The sequence below is a fragment of the Carassius carassius genome, chromosome 15, assembly GCF_963082965.1.
Source record: "Carassius carassius chromosome 15, fCarCar2.1, whole genome shotgun sequence".
Lineage (NCBI taxonomy): Eukaryota > Metazoa > Chordata > Actinopteri > Cypriniformes > Cyprinidae > Carassius > Carassius carassius.
In genome coordinates this window covers 25,263,809-25,289,373 of record NC_081769.1, presented here as the reverse complement: position 1 = coordinate 25,289,373, position 25,565 = coordinate 25,263,809, and the positions used below count along the sequence as shown (strand labels likewise).

Sequence of the window (25,565 nt, the reverse complement as noted above, 5' to 3'; positions counted from 1 at the left end):
TTTCGCCTTCTATCAGCTTCAAATCTACCAAAAGCATTGTTAATGGATTAAAAAGTTGATACATTTTCTGTTTTGTTTTGGTGTCCACATTTCAGACACCCTTTTTCTCACTTAAATTATGCTGAAAATATAATTTGTAATGGAAATATATGTCACTGTATATTATCTGCATTATTAGTATATTTCTGGTTGAAGGATTATTAATTATTAATTGTATAGAAGTCGAACAGGAACTGAGCACAGAGACAGAGAGATACATTACACCCTTATTTCTGTGTATTTCACTCAGAAAGTTGTTGCAGCATAGACCCTTTGGAGTTGTTACAGTATATTGATAGAGGTACATATATGACCTGTTGTTTACTTGCTTGTCTGTGCATACTGTAAAGGAAAAAGCCCGAAGGCTCTCATATTTCTCAGTTGCATCATATGTTGCGTTTTTATTTTCTCTGCAAGCAGTCAAAGCCAACCAAGGCCTCACTTTTACTGAAGTCCACTCAATAAGTTTAGTTTTGCCAAAACCCGCTTTTAATAGAATAATCATTGATTTTTGGCCTTTGCTCTTCAGCTTTAATTGACTGCTGATATTAAGGAAAGCGTTATTGCTCAACACTACCATCTCAGGGGAAGGATGCAGTCCAGACTCAGATCCTTCTAAATGAGTTTCCCCTCTGTTTGTCCCACGTGCACAGTTCAAGTCACACAGAGGGAAGAGTTTGGAGAAGAAAGCAGAGTTCATATGAAGTGTTGGATGTTGTCATGAATTATGGCGGTATTATTTCAGATAACAATGTAGGCGTTGTTCGTGAGGTTCGTCTAATTATAATGTTTAGCTGGTTATAGTGGCTTTTAAAAATTAGCGTAAACTTTACTTTGCCTTACTTTGAAGTGACAAAGTTAATGTACACAGTGGGTTTGGATCCCAAATGGTTTCTTTTTAATTGCTGAGCTCTCATTCATTTTTTTTCCTGCCTATCACTGGAGACGTTTTAGAGAAGTTTACTTTTGATAGTGAGTGGGTTTATACATTTTTAGGAAGATATTTAATATCTTTCTTTCTCTCTCTTTCTGTCTCTTTTTGAAGCGCCTACATTTGATTATGGAGACATGCCGTCCCCTCTGAGTGAGACAGAAAGCACCATCACAGTCCTACTGCGTCCAGCACAAGGCCGAGGAGCTCCAGTCAGGTGAGAGTGCCAGTATTTTCAGATTGAATACAAGTTACCACTAAAAATTATTTCTAATAAAGTCTGTTTTTCTCTCATGCTTAACACACATATTAGGTAGGTTAAACTAGTGTGTATTTACCAGGGTTATTAAAAACTTTTGTTTCTTGAAATAAAATTAAATCTAAAAAAAAAACTTAGGGCCAGATTTACTAACAGCTAACAAACAGTCTTTTGGCGTTAAAATAGTACTGTCACGATTTACTAAAAACACGTAGTGAAGAATTAGCTCTGAAAAGGTTTATTTTGCACTTATTATTGCCTCATTGAATATGCATTTGTAGGAGTTTCCCTTTCAGACGCAAAATTTATAGGAGGGTAGTATTTAAATGAATCAAACACAGCGATTTACTAGCATTTGTTCTTTGTCAAATTGCTGGGATAATTTTCCTCTCCCATCAGCACTTTTATGGAATTGCGGTCTAGTAATTTTGCCCTGTTTAGTAATTCTGTCCTTAAACCTATTTTTTTAAACAAAAAATATAAACCGAAGTTTAAATTAATAAAAGTTGTGTACTTGTATAGACATTTACTGGTAAACTGAGCTAAAAATGAAAAAGCTAAAATGAACTAATAAAATAAAAATAAAACTTGAACTAAAATTAAAATGAAAACAAAGATATCATTTTTTTTATTCCAAATATTAAGTAAAACTAGAGTTGTATCTCAGTGTATTTTAACTCACATTTCCAACACAGATTTAATTTCTTAAAAGAGACACATCTGAAAAAAAAAATTATGATAATGAACAGCTGTCAATTGAGCTTAACTTGTTTGAACCTGAAATATTTCTTATATGTTGTTATTATTATTATTACTATTATATTTACATCAAATACATTACTATGTGTATATACACAGCACATATCAAGTGATTGTGGAGGAGGAAGCTGGTAGGAAGGTGAAGAGAGAACTGGGTGTTCAGGACTGCTTCCTCATTCCAACATCTCACGGTGAGGCTCAGGCCCGTGGTGCTCCACACTACTATACAGCTGAACTTCCTCCAAGCAGCCTGCCCCAGGCTACACCCTTTACTGTGGGGGACAACCACACCTACAACGGCTACTGGAACAGCCCTCTGGACCCCAGGAAGAACTACCTCATCTACTTCCAGGCCATGAGCAACTTTAGAGGCGTAAGTGTCAGAAACTAGCACTTTTACTCATCATATATGCCCCCAGTATATACTGAAGTATACTTCAATTGTTACATGCACACTAGGGGAGGTGTACATTTTGTCATTAGCACAGTACGCACATACCATATGTATGCTGCCAGTTTTTTCTAACAACACATAAGGTACAATATACAAAAAAATGTTTTCATGGAAATTTAACTGATTTTGTACACGGATCTGAAACATTATTTATACATGCTCCTATAGATTATTTGCAGCCTGCACAGCAGGACATAAAGTGCAAAAACAAAGGACCTTGAATAAATAGTGAGAAGCACCTGCAGCTAGTAAATCTGCAATTAGTTGGATGTACAAAAACATTATATCATTGCTCATCCTTACAGGATGTTGTTTTTCTCCTTTTCTCCTCCTGTTCAAACCCATAAGATAGTGTATGTCACAGTCTCTACTATGAAATTAATAGAGTATCAGCATACACCAAGCTTTGGGTGTCCAGATCTTATTCAAATGGGAAAAACAGCCCCTGTGCTCCTCGTCCATGCCTAGATAAGAGGATAAACAACAAGGAATACTGTCTCGCTGGCATAAACCATTTCACAGGGATAATTGGGCACAGGTGCAGCTGATCAAAAATAGATCAGCTGGCAGTTTATGTTGTTAGAAATGGCTGGGTCTGGGAGACAGAATGAGCTTGACAGCACAAGCAAGACAGAGCCTGGAAAACAGCCGTGGAAATGGGAATCTCTCGCTGCTCAAAAATTGATCCGGAAAGGTGCCAAATAAGTTTCTAAATAAGGAAAAAGCATTTGTCAGATGCAAAATATAGACCTGGATTAATAAAGCATTTGATCAAATCAGACTGGTAATTTACCATTTGTCAAAAATATAGTTTTATTGTGCCTACCAGCAGTCTGTAAAGGCCCATGACCCACTTGTGAGCTTGTATCTTATAAACTAGCAATTTTGAATTTTTAGATTTTTTAAAAAGTTTATATGCAATTCTGGGGAAAAAGGTTTGGAAACTGGCTTTCATATTAAGGAGTATTGACTGATGTGAAAAAAAGTAAAGCATTTTAGAATAATGGTTACAACTTGACACAATGTGGAAAAAAAATAATGGATGCATGGCTCTGTACTACTGCATGCAGAATAGTGTTGATAAAAATACTTTAAAACTATAGCTTGTCCAGAGAAAACTAGATAACTACAGTACATTGAATCTTTTAAATGTATAAACATCCAATGATATAAACAAAAACAATTATATTTTGTTAAAAGTATGTTTCCACTAAATACAGCTAATAAAAATAGCATGTACTGTAGTGTGGAAACATAACGATTAACCGCATCATAGTTAATTTCACTATAGAAGTGTATGTGAATCTATGAATAATTGAAGTTTGAATCAGTGAAAATATTGTTGAATCTGAAAGATCCGCATCTACACAAACCAGTTCACTGACGCGAATCAGATAAATATCTGCCGTCATGCTTTTCAAAACCATTAGTCCCTTCATTCTTTTAGTTAGTCTTCCCCAGCACTGCTGCATCAGTGATGAGTATAGAATTTTTTTTACTTCATGCAAGCCAACCTTCATCTTGAGCATGACAGGAAACTTCTGACTTTTGCCTTATGGTTTCATGGTTATTAGTTAGCTGACATACTCAATTATGCACTATTAAACCTCTAAGTGTTCAGGCTTGTGGCAATGAAAAGATTTTTTTAATGGTCCATTTAAATTTGAGACCAGCTAGCAAACTTCATGCTCAAAAAGATGTGGCTGACATTTCGAAGAAGGTTATCTCATTGGCTCAGCACCTGGAGGAAAGGATGAGCCAGCTTGGCTCATTCCACTCTTCTGAACAGCAATTCAGAGGCAGAAAACTTGGACGGACTTTACCTATGCTTTTACACAGTTGGGTTTTTGGCAGCCTTTGAGTGAAATGCCTCTGTTGACCTATACTACAGACACGTACTCCCTCCCTGCCAAACCCCTAAGGGCTTCTCTTGCATTACTGACTGAAATGCACCTGTCAGCCAAGCCATTGTGACTCCACCTTCCCCTCGGTTCCTCTCTACTTGAAACCGTACATCTTGGAAACCGATCGCACAGCTCAGTCTCCTTTGGGCTCTGCTGATTTACTTGACCGACCTTTAGCTAAATTTTCATTTTTATTCAGCTATATTTTATGCTGCAATAACTGCTGTAAAGACTGACAGTCTAAGCTAAAGATAACGTAGCTCAAGAGACTTAGCTAGCATTTAGCACCCCCCTGTTACCGACTTGAACAGTTCTGTTTTTTTTTCTCCTGACTGCATATAAACAATGCTAATATACTTTGCTTTGTCTCTTGGCCAGCTTTATGGCTGTAAGTGGTTTTCAAAGCTTTTGGCAGCAGCACAAGAAAGAAAGTCCTGTGCCGCATCTTTGGCCATTATTCTGACAATTAGCCATTAGAGAGCTGCGAATGCTGTCAGGGCTTCGTGTAATTGCTTTCAGTTATAAATACATATAAAAGATCTTTGATTCTCAGCTGTTTACAAAGAGCTGTTTTTTTTCCTTTCTCTTCTCTGCTCCTTGTTTACTTTTTTGTCCTCCGCTTCCTTAGCAGTCCTTAGAGGCAAAACAAAAAGATTGTAGCTGTCAGACGCTCTTTTTCACTCATACTGTACATACAGAAAAATGTTGCTGTTTTTTTTACTTATGGCACTGAACCCTATAGGACTGACCAGACACTTTTAAACTGACTTTTCTCTCTAATTGGCATCTTTATCAAGATAGAAGGCAAGAATGGATATTTCTTAGTAAAATATGTTGAGCTTAAATTCCCCCCTAAAAAATTTATAAATCAAAAAGAAATCTAAATTTTATAATGCACATCTAATTTATTATGTCTATATGTATGTACATATACACTGTCTGTATATATATATATATATATATATATATATATATATATATATATATATATATATATATGGATACACACACACGTGCATCTAAATAAATGTGCATTTCATGGAAAAGTTCTTTATTTTTTGTAAATTAGTTCAAAAAGGCAAATTTTCTTATATTCTAGATTCATTGCACACAAACTGAAATATTTCAAGAGTTTTTTCAAGAAAATTTTCTCAAAGATCAATTAAAAAACGATTTACAAAACAGAAATTTTCAAGATCTCCAAAGCAGGTGCAATTATGCACACAATACTTGGTTGGGGCTCATTTTGCACATATTACTGCTTCAATGTGGCGTGGCATGGAGGCGATCAAACTGTGGCACTGCTGAGACGTTATTGAAGCCCAGGTTGCTTTGATAGCGGCCTTCAGCTCCTCTGTATTGTTTGTCAAATGTTACTTATCTTCCTCTTCACAATACCCCATAGATTTTCTGTGAAGTTCAGGTCAGGTGAGTTAGCTGGCCAATCAAGCACAGTAATATCATGGTCATCAAACCTTTGGAAGTGGTTTTGGCACTGTGGGCAGGTGCTAAAGTACTGCTGCAAAATAAAATCAGCGTCTCCATAAAGCTTGTCAGCAGATGGAAGCATAAAGTGCTCCAAAATCTCCTGGTAGATGACTGCATTGACTTTGAACTTGATAAAACACAATGGAGCAACCCCAGCAGCTGTCACGATAACCCAACTCATAACTTTAGAATATAACATTGACTTTAGAACCTTCACACTGGATTCTGTGCCTTTCCAGTCTTCCTCCAGACTCCAGACCTTGATTTCCAAATGAAATGCTAAATGTAGTTTAATCTGAAAACAGGACTGTGGACCACTGAGCAACAGTCCAGTTATTTTTCTCCTTACCTCAGGTGAAATGCCTGTGACGTTTTCTTCTGGTTCAGGAGTGGCTTGACAGCTGTAGCCCTTTTCTTGAAGACGTCTGAGTGTGGTGACTCTTGATGCGCTGACTCCGGCTTCAGTCCACTCCTTGTGAAGCTCTCCCAAGTCCTTGAATCTGCTTTTCCTGACAATCTTCCAAAGGCTCTGGTCATCTCTGTTGTTTGTGCACCTTTTCCACACTTTTTCCTTTCAGTCAGCTTTCTATTAATATTTTTTATACTCTGTGAACAGCCAGGCCTCTCAGCAATGACCTTCTGTGGCTTACCCTCCTTGTGGGTACTGTCAAGTCAGTAGTCTTTCCCATAATTGTGGTTGCATGTTCTATATATATATACCGTCCACTTTATTAGATACATCTGTTCAGTTGCTTGATAACACTAATTCCTAATCAGCCAATCACATGGCAGCAACTCAGTGCATTTGGGCATCTAGATGTGGTGAAGACAACTTGCTGAAGTTCAAACCGAGCATCAGAATAGGGAAGAAAGGGGATTTAAGTGACTTTGAACGTGGAATGGTTGTTTGCGCCAGACGGGCTATTTCAAAAACTGATGATCTACTGAGATTTTCAGGCACAACCATATCTAGGGTTTACAGAAAATGGTCAGAAAAAAGAGAAAATATCCAGTGAGCAACAGTTGTGTGGATGAAAATGCCTTGTTGGTGTCAAAGGTCAGAGGAGAATTGACCGACTGGTTTGGGATGATAGAAAGGCAACAGTAACCCAAATAACCATTACAACCAAGGTATACAGAATACAATCTCTGAACTCACAATACATCGAACCCTGAAGCAGATGTGCTACAGCAGCAGAAGACCACACGGGGTGGCGCTCCTGTCAGCTAAGAACAGGAAACGGAGGCTACGATTCACACCGGCTCACCAAAATTGGACAATAGGTGTACCTAATGTATTTTCAAATATTTATGCATCATTCAATAAATAGATTTAATTCTTTGCACTGTGAATTTTTCAAGAAAATGTATCTTTCATCAAAATGTATTTTACATAAAAATTTTCTTCATCTTTTTTACTTTTTTGTTTTTCCTACTTTCAATGGTATTTGTCATGACTTTAAATAAGTGTTTTCACATTAAATATTTATGCTGTAATTCCTTTTTTTTTTTTTTTTTTATAAGCAAAAAGGCACTAAAACATGTACTTCCATGATGTTTATATTTTCTAAACCACAATATCACTCACAATTAGAATAGATCTATTTTTTTGTTTTTCAGATTACAGTAGCACAATTGATTTGGTAGGCTTAATTTCCTAGGGAAAATAACATTAATTCTTATTCCCCCCCCCCCCCTCTTTTTCTTGCATGCCTCCTTTACTCTGCTCTGAAACAAGTAGGAGCTTTCTAATAAGTTCCTTTCCCATGCCTCCCTGGGCCTGTTATATTTATAGTGCTCATAATTCATTTACTTAGCTTGAGTTTGCTGACAGATCCCTTTTGCAGTGCCTGCCATGACCGTTCCCACAAATTTGATTAAATAGAGCAGGGAAGCTTAAAGCTTTGTGTCTGCGTCTGTCTGATCAAAGCCCACTGGCTGTCTCTTGCCTATCATTCGGGGTCAGTCTTTTCTCACATGCATGGTGAGCTATGACTTCTTACGGTGTGACATCTAGGACCAGCTCTGTGTTTGGAGAAAACAGGCAGTGTTTGCTCTTTCCCTGCGATATGCTCTCATGGGATAGTGTGTATTGGGAGCCATGGCACACTTGCATCTCAATGATGGCTGCTGGAGCAGATAAAGATGAGTTTCTCGTAAAGCCTGGATTGGCCTACATGACATTTTTAAGCATGTGGATGTTTTAAGGGGGCTAAAATATCCATGTGTGTCCCTCTTCCCTCTCTTGAAACATCAATGCAAGTCACTCTCTACCTTTCTTCCTCTTCCTACCGCACTAGCTTTCCGTTTTGCATGTTTTCTGAGATGATATAGGGTAATGGCGGGCTTTAGGAGCCAAGGCAGTTCGGATTGGATATTCAATTAAAAAAAGCAATTCAGCCGCAGTTTGAGCAGAGGGCTCTCACTCCTTTTCCGGATGGAAAGATTTGCATAATTGTTCCATAATGCCTGAATTAGCATCTGTAAATCTTAATTTGATAATGCATCTTCTTGTTGAGGTGGCAGGCGGGAATTGGATTATGGGCTTGGATCTCATTAGCGCTATTTGACAAAGGTCGTTTTCATAACACCAGTATGTCATCAACTGCGATTTCGAACAAATTAATTCCTTTTTATAATTCTCTCCTGGCTGGAAGTCATCCCCCCTGCCTCTTTTGTCCTCCGCTGCTATTTTCTGTACATTAAAGGCTTATATCTTATTGCCACACTCGAAAGTACACACACACACACATACACACAAGTAGGGTAGGTGAGTAAGACACAGTGCTGTTTTTAAATGTATTTTTACTCTTTTACTGGCATTCATGCTGTTGTTGAATCAGCAAATGTCAGTGTGATCCCATTTGACTTCTCATCAGGTGTCTAAATGTCTTATTTCTGCCATTTGACTGTTTCCCGCAGCATGACACTGCATCTCTGTTCTCTTTTCTCACAGGAAACAAGGATAAACTGCGTCCGCATCGCCCGTAAAGGTGAGTTATTCAATGCTGATGCTACAGAACTTGTTCTTTTTTTGAAGTACTATGCAGTTTTGTGTGAAAATGTTTTTTGATGGACAGGGTGAGGTGAATTGACCTAAACAGGGTCGAAATCAAAGAGCCCCTTAAAATTATGATATTGACCCTGTAACATAAACTGAATGTAAAGAGTTTGTAAACACATTAAAGTATGATAGAGTGGCCACAAACAGTAAAACATAAAAATTGCAATGGATTGAATATATGTTGTTATTCTTACTGCACAAATGTAGGTTTTTAGCTTATTTGCTATTTACTTATTCACAATGTACATGCCTGAGGGCCACAGCCTTTCCAAGATGTCATCAGCATTCTAGCTCCAGATCCCACAGGAACTAACAGTTTGCTTCAGGCGGATGGTGCGTCAGTCTCGATTTTAGGATCTGAGACATCAAAAGGGGCGATAGACCACATGAATTGGAGAAATTGTAACTCTAAATATGCATCTGTAGTTCTGGTTTAGAGTTGGTTGCTTTTATTGATACAACTATTGCAGCAGCTGTAGGAAGCCCTGCCTTAGAATAACAAAAGCTAGTCACCTTATTGTTTACACTAGAACAGGTTACCTCAATTAGTCTTTGCCGAGGGCCAAATTCTGCCAACAATACCAAGCCATGGACCACTGACCTATATATAATCAGAGGTGGGTAGAGTACCCAAAAACTGTACTCAAGTAAAAGTAAAAGTACTTCTAGAAATATTTACTCAAGTAAAAGTAAAAGTACTAGTCTTGAATAGTTACTTGAGTAAGAGTAAAAGAGTATTGGATAAAAAATCTACTCAAGTAGTTAGTTACTAGTTACTTTGGGTCATATATACTGAGCCTATTTTATTTAGATATATAGATAAAATGTATGTAATGTATGTGTGCGTGTATAAATGTATATATTTCATCAGCCTTTACTCCAATTTATGTAATTTATTATAAAACCCTGTCTGTTTACTTAAGTAACAGATATAGGTGTCATGCCATAACATATTTTTAATACGGCTGACTTTATATTAAATGTGAATTTAACATTGAAAGTTAATGTGATATAAATATTGCTACTAATCTTTCATTGTTCAGAAAGAGAGCAAATAACATTTACATTATTAAAGATAGTTTTCACTGACAGTCTAGATTTCAATCACTCTCAGAAACTCCCATTAAAATCACTGAAACTGTTAACACTGTGAAATCAATATCTTAATTAAAGATTCGTACACACATCTGCACTTTGTTGTTTCTGAAGAGAGAATTCGCCAGAAAGAGGTATTCAGTCAGTGAGCGAGTGAAGGAAGCACCGGCATTTTAGCGATGACTCATCGGAACACCTTTGATTGGCCAATGCTTTAATAAGCTCAAAAGAATCATGTGTGATTGGTTATAATGTGCAGTGCTGTAAAAACGCGTCTGTCTCTGGCTCAGCGCCAGCAAGCAATCACAGATCTGAATTTAGCAGCTGATAATATGACTCGCTGAACGTACTTGCACCAGTGTGATTGTATTAAAATTAATAAAATCTTAATCGGCTATTTTTTGTCTTTTGGAAGCTGCATTCAACTTGACTCCCCTCTGTTATAAGCCACACACGTACAACAAACTAATGTCACAGTGGTATCGTGTACTGTAATCGAATGTAGCCCAAGTTATTACCTGTTAAACAGTAGACAGCACACGCGGTGTACATCTAATAAGGATCTCCATCGCTAGCAAATAATAACCTTTGCAGATTTCAATTCAGTGCAGTTCCAGCCACGTTTTCAACGCTCTTTCTGTTCTTAAACGTTACAACTCCGAGTGAACCACTTCAGACGCTCAGCGCGTGTGGCAGGGAACTGAACAACTCATTCAAACTGATTCATGAACCAATTCACTCGTTTGCCAATTGGTTTGATCAAGCCTTTGAACAGAATTGACTCAAAAGAATGAATCATTCGCGAATGGGCATCGCTCATTGCCCAGAGAAAAGTAGACGGCGCGTTTGGATCAAACTGAAGCATTTATAACATTTATTGCATTAAGATAAAGTAACGAGAGGAGCGTCGCCCACAGTAACGAAGTAAAAGTACAGATTTTCCCCAAAAAATTTACTCAAGTAAGAGTATTAAATACCCATCTTTAAATATACTCCGAAAAGTATTCGTTACCCCAAGAAATTACTCAAGTAAATGTAACGAAGTAAATGTAACTCATTACTACCCACCTCTGTATATAATATACAATTATTATATTTTATATTATTGTTGCATTTGTTAAAATAGTCACTAGATGGTCATAAGATAAATATTCAGATTTTTTCCCCCAGTAGTCCATTTTATTCAAGCGATAATGAACATTTTTGCATTTAGATACGTAAGAACTTTGCACATTGAATATTAAAAACAATCGACATTAACTTACATCGTATCTACATCGGACATAAGCGACACGGCGTAACGCAACAAAAAAAAAAACAATAGAACCCATTATAATCAGTGATGCTCTCTACACTGGATGTGGCACAGCCCAGCACGAAGCTACCATGCTTCAAAACATATCTAACCAGCATTTGCTGGTTTTTACAATAGGGTGTTCTTACAGAAAGTCTTCAAACTCTTACTATAAACGACTGTGTGAACAGGACATCTTGAGACTTTTCAGTTAACTCAACAATCCCAAACACTGTCAGTTTCAACGTTCAAGTAGTGACCGAGGGACTCTGCCTGTCCAGGTTTTGATATCAAAGTGGTTCCCCTCTTCCAGGTCAGTAGTCCAGCTCTGTGATCATTGCTCAAACCTCTCAGAGCAATACCACTGAGAAACACTTCATAATGGTTCACTAGAAGCTAAGATTCCCAACACAAGTTGCAAGCATCCGTGGAATTCCTAAAAAGCAAAGCAGCTTTGGTATGTGTATTGGTTTACAGTGAAATTTTGTGTTTAAACACACCGATTTTCCCCTTATATGGCCCCCTACCCCTCCCCTTTCTCTTCTGGAGACAGGGGTACTAACGGAGAACAGGTCACTCTTTCATCATGTTTGTTTTGGTTGCTTGGGGTAGGGGAGTTGACTATATCAAAGCAGATTTGTCTGGGGAGGGCAGTCTCAGAGCAGACATGTCGCAGCACGCAGACAGAGAGAGAGAGATCAGTTTTCGGCTCCCTGTCCGGTCAGGAGAAAGACCTTCACATCAAACACCACTGATGGAGTCACCTGTGCTTGTCAATACATGCTACCACCTGTCAGGCTCCTCAGAGAAAGATGAAAAGGTTCATGAGGCATAGATTTCTGTCAAGGCTACAAGAAAGAACCACTCTCCTTTCTATCGACGCCATCAGGGATCAGTATGGACAGGACGGTATTGTAGTCTTTGCCGCTTGTGAGCACAGCCTCCCAGTTAAATCGACCTGGCTCTTTTTTTGAGACTATGTAACGAGGATGATGACTAGCCTTCCAAGCATGAAGCCAAGAGATGCAGTGGACATTTTAGGGCAGTTTTGGCATCCCATCTGCTCAGTGGGCACAGACAGACACACATTTGTAATGTGGGCTCACACGCCAACATATTGCTGAACAGAATGGAGCTCTCTCGACTTCCTCAACAGGAAAGAACGATTAAACAAATTGTCAAACAGAGTGCTAACAAACAGAAGGACAGGAAACTGTTTCGCTACGTTTACTTCTTGTATTAGGGTCTCTAATAAAGGATTTATAAGAAAGAAGGAATCCAGCTTGTCAAGAAAATCCATAATTGACGTTGTTGCTTTTGATTGGCCACAAAATTGTCCTATGAATCAAGAATCCAGGTCCAGAAGAAAATTGACACCCTGATATTCTGAAATGCAACCGAATTACATAGTCTTACAAAACTAAGTTTCCAAGATTCCCATTTCAGTTCACAGGTGACAGTTTAATTAACAGTCCCTTGGCAATCTTCACAGAACAATAGACCTTCGTTATACTGTAACTCCAATTGCTAATTTCCACTTTTGGTGGACACAGCAGGTGCTCACATTAATCTTGAAACAAATTTCATGCTCGTGGTTGGTTTTAATTGATATTCTGAAAGGAAACTCAGCACGACGATAAAAAATCTGGTCAGGTTTGCATCAAACTTTAATGGATGTTTTCCCATCTATATTTCATGCGATGAATACATTAAATACCTCATTAAGAACTTGTGATGTAGCTGTTATTGTGGGGATTATGCATGAACTTGCATATCTTATGTTTGGAATATTGAACTTGCATGTTATTTTAGAGCTATTATGTTGGCACAATAGCCTGCATCAGTCTTTGTTTTGTTTAACAGTGAGCATCCTTAAAACAAGATAATTTCACACGAGAACCAATGTGTTGTGTGTTTTATAATGTGTTTTATAATGTTGGCAGGTTTTTAAAAAAATAAAATCTTGAAAAGGCTTATTTTCTACAAAATAAAAAGAAGAAAAGAAAGAAAATATAACAAAAAAGTGCATTCTGAAATATTTACCTTGACACAATAAATGAAATAATGGTTTAAAAAAATAATATATATATATATATAATTATATTATATATATAATTATATTATATATATAATATATATATATATATATATATATATATATATATATATATATATAATTTAGAAACATATTTCTAAATTTCAAAAATGTTTTTGCATTCATTAATTTCTGCTTTTTTCATTTACCTTTTGGGTAACACTTTATGATAACATTCAGTTGTAAGTTATTTGTAAGTGATTAATTAATGATTAACTAATCATTTACAAAACATGACTATACGTTCACAAATGATATGATAAGTAATATACTAATCATTTACAAATCTGTTGTAAAGTCATATTTAAAAATATAGTTATCATGAAAAAAACAGATCCTTAGTAAATGGTTAATAAGTAACTAGTTAATATATTATTAATCAGTTATTATCCATTGAAATAATGTATTATTAGCTGTCAAGTGAATAAACGTGTAAATGACTTACAGTCAGGGGATTCCAGTGGGTTGTGTTAAACCCTTTCTCTCATCAGCACATACTCTGTGTGGAGTGTGTGGGATCTAATGATAATGTGAACCGGTTTTACCCTCCATTGAAGTTTTACTCAATGCGTGTCAGAGAAGACATCTGTCTACACCCTCACCAGTGAGCCTTTACATTGCAGTAGACACTACAAAGTATTTAAAACATGTTGTGTAAATGCATGAATATATCATTTACAAAGCTTTCTGCATCCCCTAATCTAAAGTGTAAACTACTCATCACTTGTAAATTTTTAAAACATAATTTGTAGATTTTTCTTGCATGATAAAAATTATCTGTAGGTGTATACAAGGCATTTACAACACTTTCTGCATCCCTTTTGTTTTTTGGAGCATTTAATTGTAGGCATAGTAAATCTAGATCAGATCCCTTCACTGTTGACATCTAAAGAATTATGTATATTTAATATTGTTATCGGCTCTTTGCAGACACAGACTGTATTGGTGCCTTAGATGCAAATCTGTGCCTGTGAAGATGTGCACCAAAAGCGCTATACTATATAAAAGGAGATGGTTTCTTCTAAGATAATTCATGGCTGGGCTCTTTTTAAAAGATTCCTCTGAGAGTCTGACTTCTCAAGTCTAGTGTAATGTGGGACCTCTGTGGGGTGTTTGTGAAAGTACTGTATAGTCTTTGTTGTCTTCAGATAACTAAAGTCTGTCACATAGAAAATTGCTTTGGATTGGAAGGGAAGTGAAGTGAAGGAATGGTCTAAATAACACTACTTTAAATAAACTATTCTCCTCCAACCAAAAATTGATTATTAAAAATTATTATTTACTCACTCTCATATAGTTACAAACCTGTGTGACTTTCTTCTTTTCCATGCAGTTACACTGAGTACTGGGGCTTTTAAGATTAAAAGGCTTTTCAGTTATCACAGAAGTAGTCCATTATTAGTTGTAGACTAATCCTTATGCAATATTCCATGTCTTTGGAAGTTATACAACAGCATTGTTAGAGACACAGACTGGAATTTAAGTTATTCACTGAAAATGTTAAATGAATCATTCTTTTGAGTTTTTCAGTGAACGATTCTTTCTTAAATTGGAATGATCCATCTCTAAATAACATGCTTTTGAGGAAGACGTGGACTACTTTAAGATACTTTAATGGTGCTTTTGCGTAGTTTTTGAATCTTCAACATATCTGTTCTTTGCAATTCCATGAAAAACAACAAGAAGCACGATTTTTAGAATTCCTTCTTTTGTTTTCCTCTGAAGTACTCATAAAGGTTTGGAACAACATGAGAGCATAATGAGAGTCATAATGCCATAATGTTCATTTTTGTATTATTATATGCATACAATCCTACGCCATACTAGAACTCCAGTCAATGGAAAGAATGCAGAAAAAAACAAAACAAAGCTCTTCAGTTTTCAGAGGCATTTCTTCGCTATTCTGAGTGAGCCATCGTCACAAAGACAGGGACGTTTTGAAACTGCCTTTGGCTGTTGAGGGAGCAGAGCGCGCCATGGCAAATTCTTTTTCTTTCTGCCCCACATCCCTGCACATGCTTATGACTTATTTTTAGCCTTGGCCTTGCATGGAACTCTAAAGCAGACCTTTTTCCTCAGGCCCTAGCTCACTTTCTTTTTCATAAGGCCCTGTAACTTTCAAGCCACTGAAACCTTAAGGAAGTGCTAACACTAGGCATAGTAAGATAATCTCTAGTCCCCCATCAACAAAGATGTAGGATTCCCACTGTGGATTTGATTAAGTAGACATGGCCTCATTGGCAAGTAACCAGTTATTAACTTAAATAGCCATTTGCTGGTTTCTCGGAGCCATGTCACTGGTTGTTTGCATGAGAATATCAGGATTTTTTTCTAAATTGTTGTGGCAACACACCTGCTTGCCATTGCCAAATCAATGAATAGTGTAACAGCTGAATGTCTGCCTCAATGAAAATGTCTGCTTGATTATACTTGTCATGGGCCACTTGTTTATGAATTATACTTTGCATCTTAATGTGTGTCCTGTAATTCCTCCTACAGTTTTAATGTATGTTTGTGTAGAACATTATATTTCAGATTTATTTACACAGTGTTGGTTCTATATTGTGGTATGTTATATTTAAATATATAACAATTTATGTATTTTACATGTAAAGACAGCATATTCAAATTTGTATATATTCATTTTTATCGTATGTATCATTTGAATATTTTATCTTTAATTATTTTAGTTGGATTAGGATTTGCTGCACAAGCCCTCTGTGTTTTTGTGAAAATAGCAAAACATACAGATTTCCAAAGATGTTCACACATACTCGTCAGCTCAAACAAACCCCCTCAAAAACATGCAAAACATCCCCGTACAAGCATGAGTGTGTGAAAGAGTATAAATAGCCCAGCTGCTGCGTGTCTAGGTCAGGGCAGTTTGCCTCAGGCTCTGCTGCATATGCACACTTTGTTTACTCTCTCTCTCTCTCTTAGATCACACAGTCTCATTTTGTGGTGTGACAGAGAGTCATGCTATCCCCAGGAGCCTCAGATTGTGAAATGACCCCTGCCCACATGCTTTCAGTGGAGACAGGTGCCGGGGATAAATAGCTGACCGGGTGCAGTTGGCACTTGTGCCGCAGTGGAGGCGTGCAATCTGCGTGGTACAGTAGAGAAACGGCTCATGATGAGTGATTGAAGGAGCCCTCTGGATTGCCAGATCTTTCATTTCTTTCACCCTGGCTCATGACTATGTTTTGAGTTTTGACTCAGGACTATGTTGTAGATGCTTTTCTCACTTGCTTTCTTAGATTGTCAGATTTGTCTTGTGCCTCTGTCAGTGGATGACCAAAGACCTCTTTCTGCTTTTCAATTTGAATGTCTGTTAACTTCTTCTAAACCTGCTGAGAAATCCAGCTTGTGTCAGATTTACTTGGATGCTAGCCCGTCATTAGCTGGTACAAGCTGGTTTAAGAGCTTGATCGGGCTGAACTCATGTCAGCAGCACAACATGCCATTGATCGCCACACCAAATATGTTCACCCTGGTTCTGTTTTGTTTAACTAACCTGGTTAGAATTAGAAGAACACTTTATTATATTATGTCCACACCAACACACAATGACGTTTTGTTTATTATTAGTGTGCACTGCATTTAAGTTGTCTGTTGCTTTAAACGCTCAAGCTTAAGCAGGAGAATTCTGATTGGCTGTCAATGTTTTATCGTTTATCAGCTAGAAAAAAAAGAATTCCAAAAATATTGTTCCTCTGTGTCGTTATCGTTATAGTTGTGGTGTGGACTTCCCTATTTTCATAGAATTCAAACGATTATTAAAACTTGTGTTGAGATCATAATTAACATGTTTGTTCATCTGGTATAAACTCTTCTTTTCCATCAGGTTTCATTTGAATCTTTTCCCTCTCCTCAGTACTTTGGATTTGTGTGTTTGTGTTTTGTTTGCTGGTAAATATGTTAATTAAGGCTGTATGTAATTGCTGGTGTTCTCAATTGTTGTTATGTATGTTTGTGTGTTCTTCAGCCGCCTGTAAAGACCATCAGCGTGCTCTTGAGGTCACACAGCGCTCAGAGGAGATGGGGCTCATCCTAGGAGTGTGCGCTGGTGGGCTGGTGGTCCTGATACTGCTACTTGGGGCCATTATCATAATCATTAAAAAAGGGTGAGTTTCTCTGGTCTGGACTAAAACACGAGAGTCAGAGCATGTGTTGCTTTAAAGCATAAATGTGAAGCAAAGCGTATATAGACATTTAAGTTACACTGATACATTTCTTTGTCATTACATTAGATTACATAAAATGGTTAAAAAAAAATTATATTTGAATCTGTGATGTTTTATTATTTGTGCATATTAACGTGTGACTTAAGTGTCCAAATATTTTTGGAGCCACTGTATGTGCTGCAAAACAAAGAACTGCTTCAAATTTACACTGACACTTATAAGTCTGTGGGCCATTTTCAAATATTTCTTGTGAAAGTGCTTTTTAAATTAGACTTAATCTGTTCCTGAGAGACCAGGCTACTGTGCGTTCAGCTATGACTAACTTAAACCTACCCATTGTGGTTTATGACTTCGATTATTCGGCTCAGTCATTGGGCACCCAGGTGTTCTCTGGTGCATTCTCCGAGAGATTGCCAGGGGTTTTCATCTTCTGAGATTATCTGAGTGTGAAATATTTAATTAAAGAGAAATGCAATTCAATTACTCACTTAATTAGGCCCTGCCCGCTGCCGCCCTGAACCAGAAATGAGCCAATAATTGGGATGGAAAAAGTGTGCTTTCAGAGATAATTAGCCCACGGTTCTCAAAAGTTCATCAGATCCAGTGGCAAATGAGAGACACCAGCCTCTCGTTCCGCAAACGGCACCAATCATTGAAGATGAATCTACGCAATGGTCATCTCATAGATTCATCTTCAACAACAGATGAAGACCATTCACCATCTGTTTTCATATGAATTTCTCACATGCATGAAAAGTGATTGCCTAATGTTTTAGACTTTCATCTCCTTGTCTGATTATTTCTGGTCTTAGGGATGCACAGATATTCAAATTATGGCCAATAAAATGAACTGATTTTTATGTCAAGGCCTTTTTATTCATTTAATGAAAGTACATTTAATAAAGTTCTACTTTACTATTTTGACTGAAAATAGTGTTCTAAAATAATTCAAATCACCACCCAAAAATAATTAAAACCCCTAAATATCATGCATCCCTTGACCTGGTGAACTTTATGGATTAACCTGGTTGGACCTGATAAACCAAACCAGGTTAAGCTACCAAAAGCAAACCAGCTTGACCACCTTTGGTTTATTGCTTATTTCTAGCTCAGATATTATGGCAAATTTGTTTGCATTTTAGTTGTCTTTTCCATAATCAGTTATCAGCATATACCTCTTCAGCCTCTCGCTTTCATTTTCCTACTTCTGGGGAAAAGAAAAAAAAAAGTTTATATAAGCTAAACTTCTGAGTGCAGCAAACCCTCAGCACAGTCATTTAGCCAGAGATAAAGTATCACAGGAACGTGCCTACTTCAGCTAGCGATGGGAGTTCTTCCCGCTGAAATGAAAAGAAATATACCGGGCCTTTGTGTAAAACAGGAAATCTAAGCCATTTAATCCAAATGCACCCCAAAATGGAGTTGAAGAATGTTTGTAATATGAATGCAGATGGAAGTGTTCTCCAAGCGTTTCATTGGACAATTTAGCGGATATTGGGTTAGATTGCGCCGCCGAATTGCTTTAAAGGCACGACTGGAGAGATCGAATGTAAAAGTCTCTCTCAGCAAGCCACTTTGTTTAACTCGTTAAAAGCAACAAGATGACGTATTTGATTAGGCCGCCATTTCCCGCTCTGGCTGAGGCTTTGTGCGTATCTGCATGTGTCCCATTACTTGCATGGCAAATGCAAGCTGCTGACGGCTTGCCATTTTTCACTCTAATCAGAGCTCTACCAGTGCTTGCATCTCATGTCCCTTCTTCTTCTCTTTTTTCCCTTTTCTTCTCTTCTTCTATTTTTTTTCTCTCTCTCTCCAGAAGGGATTACTACTCATACTCTTATTATCCGTAAGTGGCTTCTTCTCCATTGCGCATCATCATTTCTCATGGCTTTTTTTGTGCGCTTTTTAAGAGAGGGGGCAGCAGTGGAGTGATGATCTTCTTTTTCTCTCTCACCAACTCCCCTAACTCCCCTCATCTCTCTCTCGTTTCTTTCACATTCCATTTCTCTACCTCCCCTTCTTCTCTCCTTGCCCTCTTCTCTCTATCTCCTCAGTAGGAAGCCGGTGAACATGAATAAGACCCCCATGACGTACAGGCAAGAGAAGAGTAATATGATAGGCTCCATGGAGCGCAGTTTCACTGATCAGAGCACTCTGCAGGAGGACGAGAGGATGGCCTTGTCATTTATGGACACCCATACGTGCAGCACTCGCAGTAAGATGTGACACGATACAACACCAGCACACACACTTCGACTTGAACTTGAGTTTAATTGCAGACTTAAAACCTGAATATGTGTGGATTTAATTCTGGGTTGTTCGTTGAACAGAAACTCTATGTAATCTGGTGTATTAATAACGCAAAGCATGAAAAAAACAAATAACCATGTAGTATGCACTTGTCTTGCTTTGTTTCAACTCATTTATTCCAGTTAAATGAACTTGCACATTGAAACAATGACTACAGAGCTAATACTCCTGACAAATAATGGGGAGTGACAACTTGCACATCAACAACAGCATGAAAGCAGTAAACAGTAATCCATATAACTAATCCATGATTCATAACGCATTGCATGATGGGGACTTGTTGTTCCAAACATGTCTGACTTTTTTTCCGTGAGACATAAAAGGAGAATTTTTAAAGAGTATCAGTTTAAAGAAAAGTGAATTAGGACTGTTGCTGTCAAGCTCCAAAATGACACCTGGAACCGTGAAAGTATGTTAAAAGTCTTCTGAAGCCACATGATAGCTTTGTGTGAGAAACAGGCAGATATTTAGTCATTGTTCAGTGAAAATCTTGACTGTGTGAGTTCATGGGAGAGGTAATTATATCCAGTTTAGAAAAGAATCTGTCTTTTGAGTGTAACGGTTGATCCAGTTTACAAAACTGATCTAAATGATCCTGTTCTAGGATTTAACTTAATGAATCAATGTTCCAGTCAGTGGTTAACAGCTTATCAGTGAATAACAGAGAATAATAACTTAAATTCAATCTGTTCCTTAAAAAAAAAAAAAACATAAAGCACTCAAGTAATTTATAAGTCTTTTATTAGATTTTAGCTGATATCCTATATGCCAATATTTTCAAATAATTTGGCCGATACCGAGTTACATACATACATACATATATAATATGTATATTAAGAAATATTTAAAAAAATGATTAGTTTATATATATATATATATATATTTCCCTTTGTTTTGAAACGCCAAGCCTCTCCTGTGCGGAGATTATAAACTAATAATTTTTTTAATTTTGGTTAGTTTTGAGAAAAAAATTATTTGTTAGGAGTAATAAACTTTATAAAAAATATTTTTTAATGAGAGTACATTGAAAATAACCAATAATCCATCTTTGCTGTGTGTTTGTTTGTTTGTTTTTTTCTAGTACAGCTGCAGTTGAAACCATAAAATGTTATTTGTGGATTCAACATTAATAGATGGTCTAAAGCAAAAGTAAAAAGTAAAAGTAAAAAAAAATCTTTTAGAACTTCTTGTATTTTCATAATCCATTTGAAAAATATATTACTTATTACTGAATAACAGTATATACAGTATTAAATTATTTAATTTACAAGTGTCATGTTTGTGATTTGTATTCATCTAAATACTGCGATACTGCTCAGAAACACAAGTATCTTAATGATATTTGTGTATTTTACTTTCATTTTATGCTGCCGCTGCCATTGCTGCTACTGCACGTGCTAGAAACTGTTGACTCTCTTGCACATCGGATATCGTTCTGTACTTGCATTCAAAAATTAAATGCGGCGATTTAAAACAGTTAATCTAATCATCATTCGTGCAAAAGTTTACTTCAAAAATTACCACACTGCTGACATGATCTTATCACTATCACGCCATGAGCAAACTTGAGATATCCATCTTATCGGTAAGACATATTGGCATATTTTTTCCAAATCGGCCAGTGCTCACATTTTAAGCCTTTATCGGCTGATTCCGATAACGTTCCGATAATATCATGCATCCCTACCGAAATGCATTGATATTTCACTGAACTTGGCTTAATCTAGCACTTAATTTGTGATTAAGCGGATGAAAGAAGCTAGTTGAAAACTTTTAGAAGTAAAGGCACAAGCATAATGATGAAATCTGTACAATAATTATTTTTATTATTTCCTCACACTTACAGGTGCTAAAAACATGAGTATCCGGCGCTAACGTCAAAGATTGCAAATGAATGTATAAAGACTTTCAGTCACGCACACAGTTGAAGTGAAGCTCAGGGACTTACTGGGTCACCTCCCATTAATTTGTCCTCATTTGTAGTCACTGTGAAAGCTTCATCAAAGCCACAGTCCTTCTGTAATCACTCAGCATTCATAGCTCTTAAATATAAGATGTAGAGCTGTTGATGTAGTAAATTCTCATATGATTCCAAATCTGACACTCATTCTCCCCTGACATAAGACTACGTATCAATCCTAATATAAACATAAATCCATTAAAGAGTAGTAAGAATGAAAAGTGAATTTGCATTTACAAACACACATTCGGCAAACACAACCAGTTTATGAGATGCAAATGGACTCAGATCTGCACCAGAAGCTCATCCTTAAGGCATCATGGTCGAGATTTTCAATATGGCAGAAATTACATCATGCAACAAAAAAAAAATTAAAGTAAAAAAAAATGCTAATAATATCCAATTCAGAGGTATCTAACTCTGCAGGCACTGAATAGTTGATGTCTCAAAGAGAGATCTCTTGTTTAAAATGAAGTTTTAATGGCACGTCTCAAAGCTCTCTTGCCACATTTTAAGTGTCTGCTGTGTGGAATATACTGTCTGGGTTTCTTATTTCCTATTTCCATTGAGAAATGAGTAGCAGACTGCTAATTTATTTGAATACACAGCCCTAGTCATGAATTCATAATTGCTCCCTGATCATATTTATGAATACCAATTATAAACACAGAAGATGAAGTGTCATAAGGGGATGATAATTCTCAGATTAACCCTCTTATACTTGTTTGGAGTTTTTGTTTTTATAAAATGTTTATTGTTTTTTTGTTTTTTCACTTTAATGATAGTTGAGCTGCTTCAGGTATAGCTGTTTCCTATGCTGTGTTTATTTGATATCCTTATATGAAAGATGTCATGCAAACTTTTGTTCTGTACTTGTTTATTTTTACTAAGGTGATCCACGGAGCTCTATGAATGAGTCCAGCAGTCTTCTGGGCGGATCGCCTCGACGTCAGTGTGGCCGCAAAGGATCGCCCTATCACACGGGTCAGCTTCACCCGGCAGTGCGTGTGGCTGACCTCCTACAACACATCAACCAGATGAAAACTGCAGAAGGTTATGGCTTTAAACAGGAATATGAGGTGGGGTTTTTTTTGTTTTCTTCTATTTTATTTGTATTTTTTTTTTCATGTTGTGTGACTAACCCTTTTATTTGTTATCTTAAAACGGTATGAAAGTTTAAGAACAACCTAGGACGTACAGTAATGACTCTTTGCTACACATTGCTTAACTTTGTCAAATCCAGCCACTAATTCTTCCTCAGTAGCACTCATAGTAGTAACCTAGGATCTTGAAACACTTTGCATCCTGGCTGATGTAAACTTGTTCGCTGACTACCAGAAATTGCACAAAGTCAGTTAATTGGAACTGGTGGTTTCATCCAGCTATTGAGATTATTTAATTTTTTTTTTTTTATTATTTTTTTTTTTTTTGGAATTATGAATTCCAAGGTTCATGAATGGTCTGTCAGTGTGCCAAGGTTGAGACTAGTCTTCAAATACCCTTGTTTAGCTATTGTTTGACTGTATTTTTCATACAAGCAAGCAGAAAATCAAGTTATTGAGATATTTACAATAATAATAGTAGTGTTTCATTTATACTGTATAGCATATTTGCATATACAATCACTGAATTGCAAAATTGAATTATTGAAATAACTGCTCCCTGTAGATGCACCTGTTGCTTAAATAGCAAAAAAATGCTTTGGCACAGCTGGTTTTGAGTTTTATTTCAGAGGAAACCAGATCTTTTGGGTTATTTTGGCTTTTACAGTATATCTTTTTTTTAAAGCATTCAAGCTAGAGGTCTCAGTCATAATAATATAAATCTTTCACAGCTGCCCACACAGATTTTCTGATTTATTTAAAGAAGTCAGAATATTCTTGGGCTTTAGTGCTGCTTACAATGCGGTTTATCTGGGAGCTGCCATTGCGTTAGTGGAGGGACCTGTCAGTGCAAACAGATGTCTGGCTGGGAGATTTCCAGCCTCCAGAACTCACCGTCTGCAAGACTTGTCAAAACAGACCTCTGCATCCAATCCCCAACACACAAACACATTAATGCAAAGATGCATGTTTATGCACAAACACATATTCCAAACTTCTTATCACTTCTCCACAATATGACATGCTGAAGTAAAGCTGCTCATTCCAGCTTGAGGTAGTCAAGATGTTTTTTGGAACATGGCAGCTTGTTTGCTGCATATCTGTCAGCCCAAACCAGCTTGACCTCAACCTAGTCTTACATAGCCAGACATTTGACATAAGATCTGGTCCACATTTAGACAATTTTGATCTAGAACTGCATACTAAGACTGGATTTTTCTAATTTTGCCTGTCTTGTTAACATGATATAATATTTTATAAGTTTCAAAGATATGATCTGACAATCAATGGCAGATTATAGCTTGTTAGATCAAGAATGTGCTTTCCAGGGTGCCGTCTGGTGAGTTAGGCCAAGATAATTAGTAGCCAGGTCCAGATAAAATGGCATAAAAAATACATAATAAAAAAAAAAAGAGTAGAAAAGAAAAATAATAATTCATACCATAGCAGTTGCAGCCAAATGTTGGTGTTTTTTAATATTTTTTTTTTATTTCACAATAGCTCTAAACTCGCTAAGAGTATTCAGATCAGATTACATGGTTCCAATTATCTAGCCTCAAATTACTCCTAATTACTGCTTATACATAGTTAGTAAAGTAGTTGTTCAGTTGAATTATTGGGTAAGATTAGAATATGGTCATGCAGAATAAGGCATTAATGTGCTTTATAAGTAATAATAAACAGCCAATATGCTAGTACTATGTTCTTTTAAGATTCTACTGACTCTATTAGGCTCATTTTTGAGATTTAGCTAATAATCAGGGTGTCCTGGCCTGGAATAAAACTTTTAGGCAATATTTAGTATTAGTTAGACTGTATACTTAAGTATTTATTGATATTTTGAATTAGCTTTTATTTTTACAGTTTCACTTTTCATGTGAAGTCTAGTCATTTTTAATGTGCTTTTTGAATAGTTTACTTTAGAAAAGCTTGAATATTTCTATATAGGTATATTTCGAAATAGGTCTATATAATATTTGTATTTGTTGTAGTTTCTGTATTTTAGTATACTTATTGCCATTTTCAAATTTTTTGATTCGTTTTTCATCTAATATTTACATTTAGTTTTATTTCAGGTTTAGTTCAATTACTGAAAATGGTTTTTAACAGTTTTAGTTAAGAATAACATATCAGATGTAAAGTGATAAGTATATGTTGTAAAAGCAGTCTGTAATGCACCTTTATGTATAGTACATTACGTATCACAGTTGTGACTTGGCCAACTTTCAGAGTTTGAGCTGTTCTTCACGGACAGATTGGCATCACTCCCTCATGGGCTATAGAGGAGCAGTTATTGAGAGGAAAGTAGAGGTCACACAGCCCTTCAGCATTACTGCACAAAGAGCACACTACACTGCTATCTCTTTTCCTCCCTCTCTTCCTCCGTGGCTAATTTTCTCTCCTCAGAATGCGGCTTGAGCATCTCCTCTCGGCGCTGCACTCATGTGGACTGTTGACTCTCCTCTATCTGTTGTTGTCCACAGAGCTACGAGACAAAACATCCCTCCACATAATCAGAGCTCTGCCACTAGTCTGCCTCTCAGGAGCTCAGCTTGTGGACTCATTAAACTCTCCCCCCCAGTGTGAAACAGATTCAACTCAAAAATCAATACGCACTTTCCTGGAC

The 25,565-nt window shown here is 36.8% G+C and overlaps 1 protein-coding gene across 12 annotated transcripts in view; it reads left to right on the top strand.

The window, feature by feature from the left end:
* The window catches only part of LOC132158674 (receptor-type tyrosine-protein phosphatase U), a 228,802-nt gene that overhangs the window by 173,554 nt on the left and 29,683 nt on the right, over window positions 1–25,565 (top strand). For 4 of the 12 annotated variants that reach the window (XM_059568189.1, XM_059568188.1, XM_059568186.1 and 1 more), the window contains exons 11-17: window positions 1,085–1,187; window positions 2,088–2,361; window positions 8,791–8,827; window positions 17,368–17,506; window positions 19,383–19,412; window positions 19,621–19,781; window positions 22,728–22,915. In XM_059568189.1, coding sequence (XP_059424172.1) covers window positions 1,085–1,187; window positions 2,088–2,361; window positions 8,791–8,827; window positions 17,368–17,506; window positions 19,383–19,412; window positions 19,621–19,781; window positions 22,728–22,915 — 932 coding nt within the window. The remainder of the gene's footprint in view (window positions 1–1,084; window positions 1,188–2,087; window positions 2,362–8,790; window positions 8,828–17,367; window positions 17,507–19,382; window positions 19,413–19,620; window positions 19,782–22,727; window positions 22,916–25,565) is intronic. The other 8 variants (XM_059568197.1, XM_059568194.1, XM_059568196.1 and 5 more) reach the window with 3 other exon arrangements.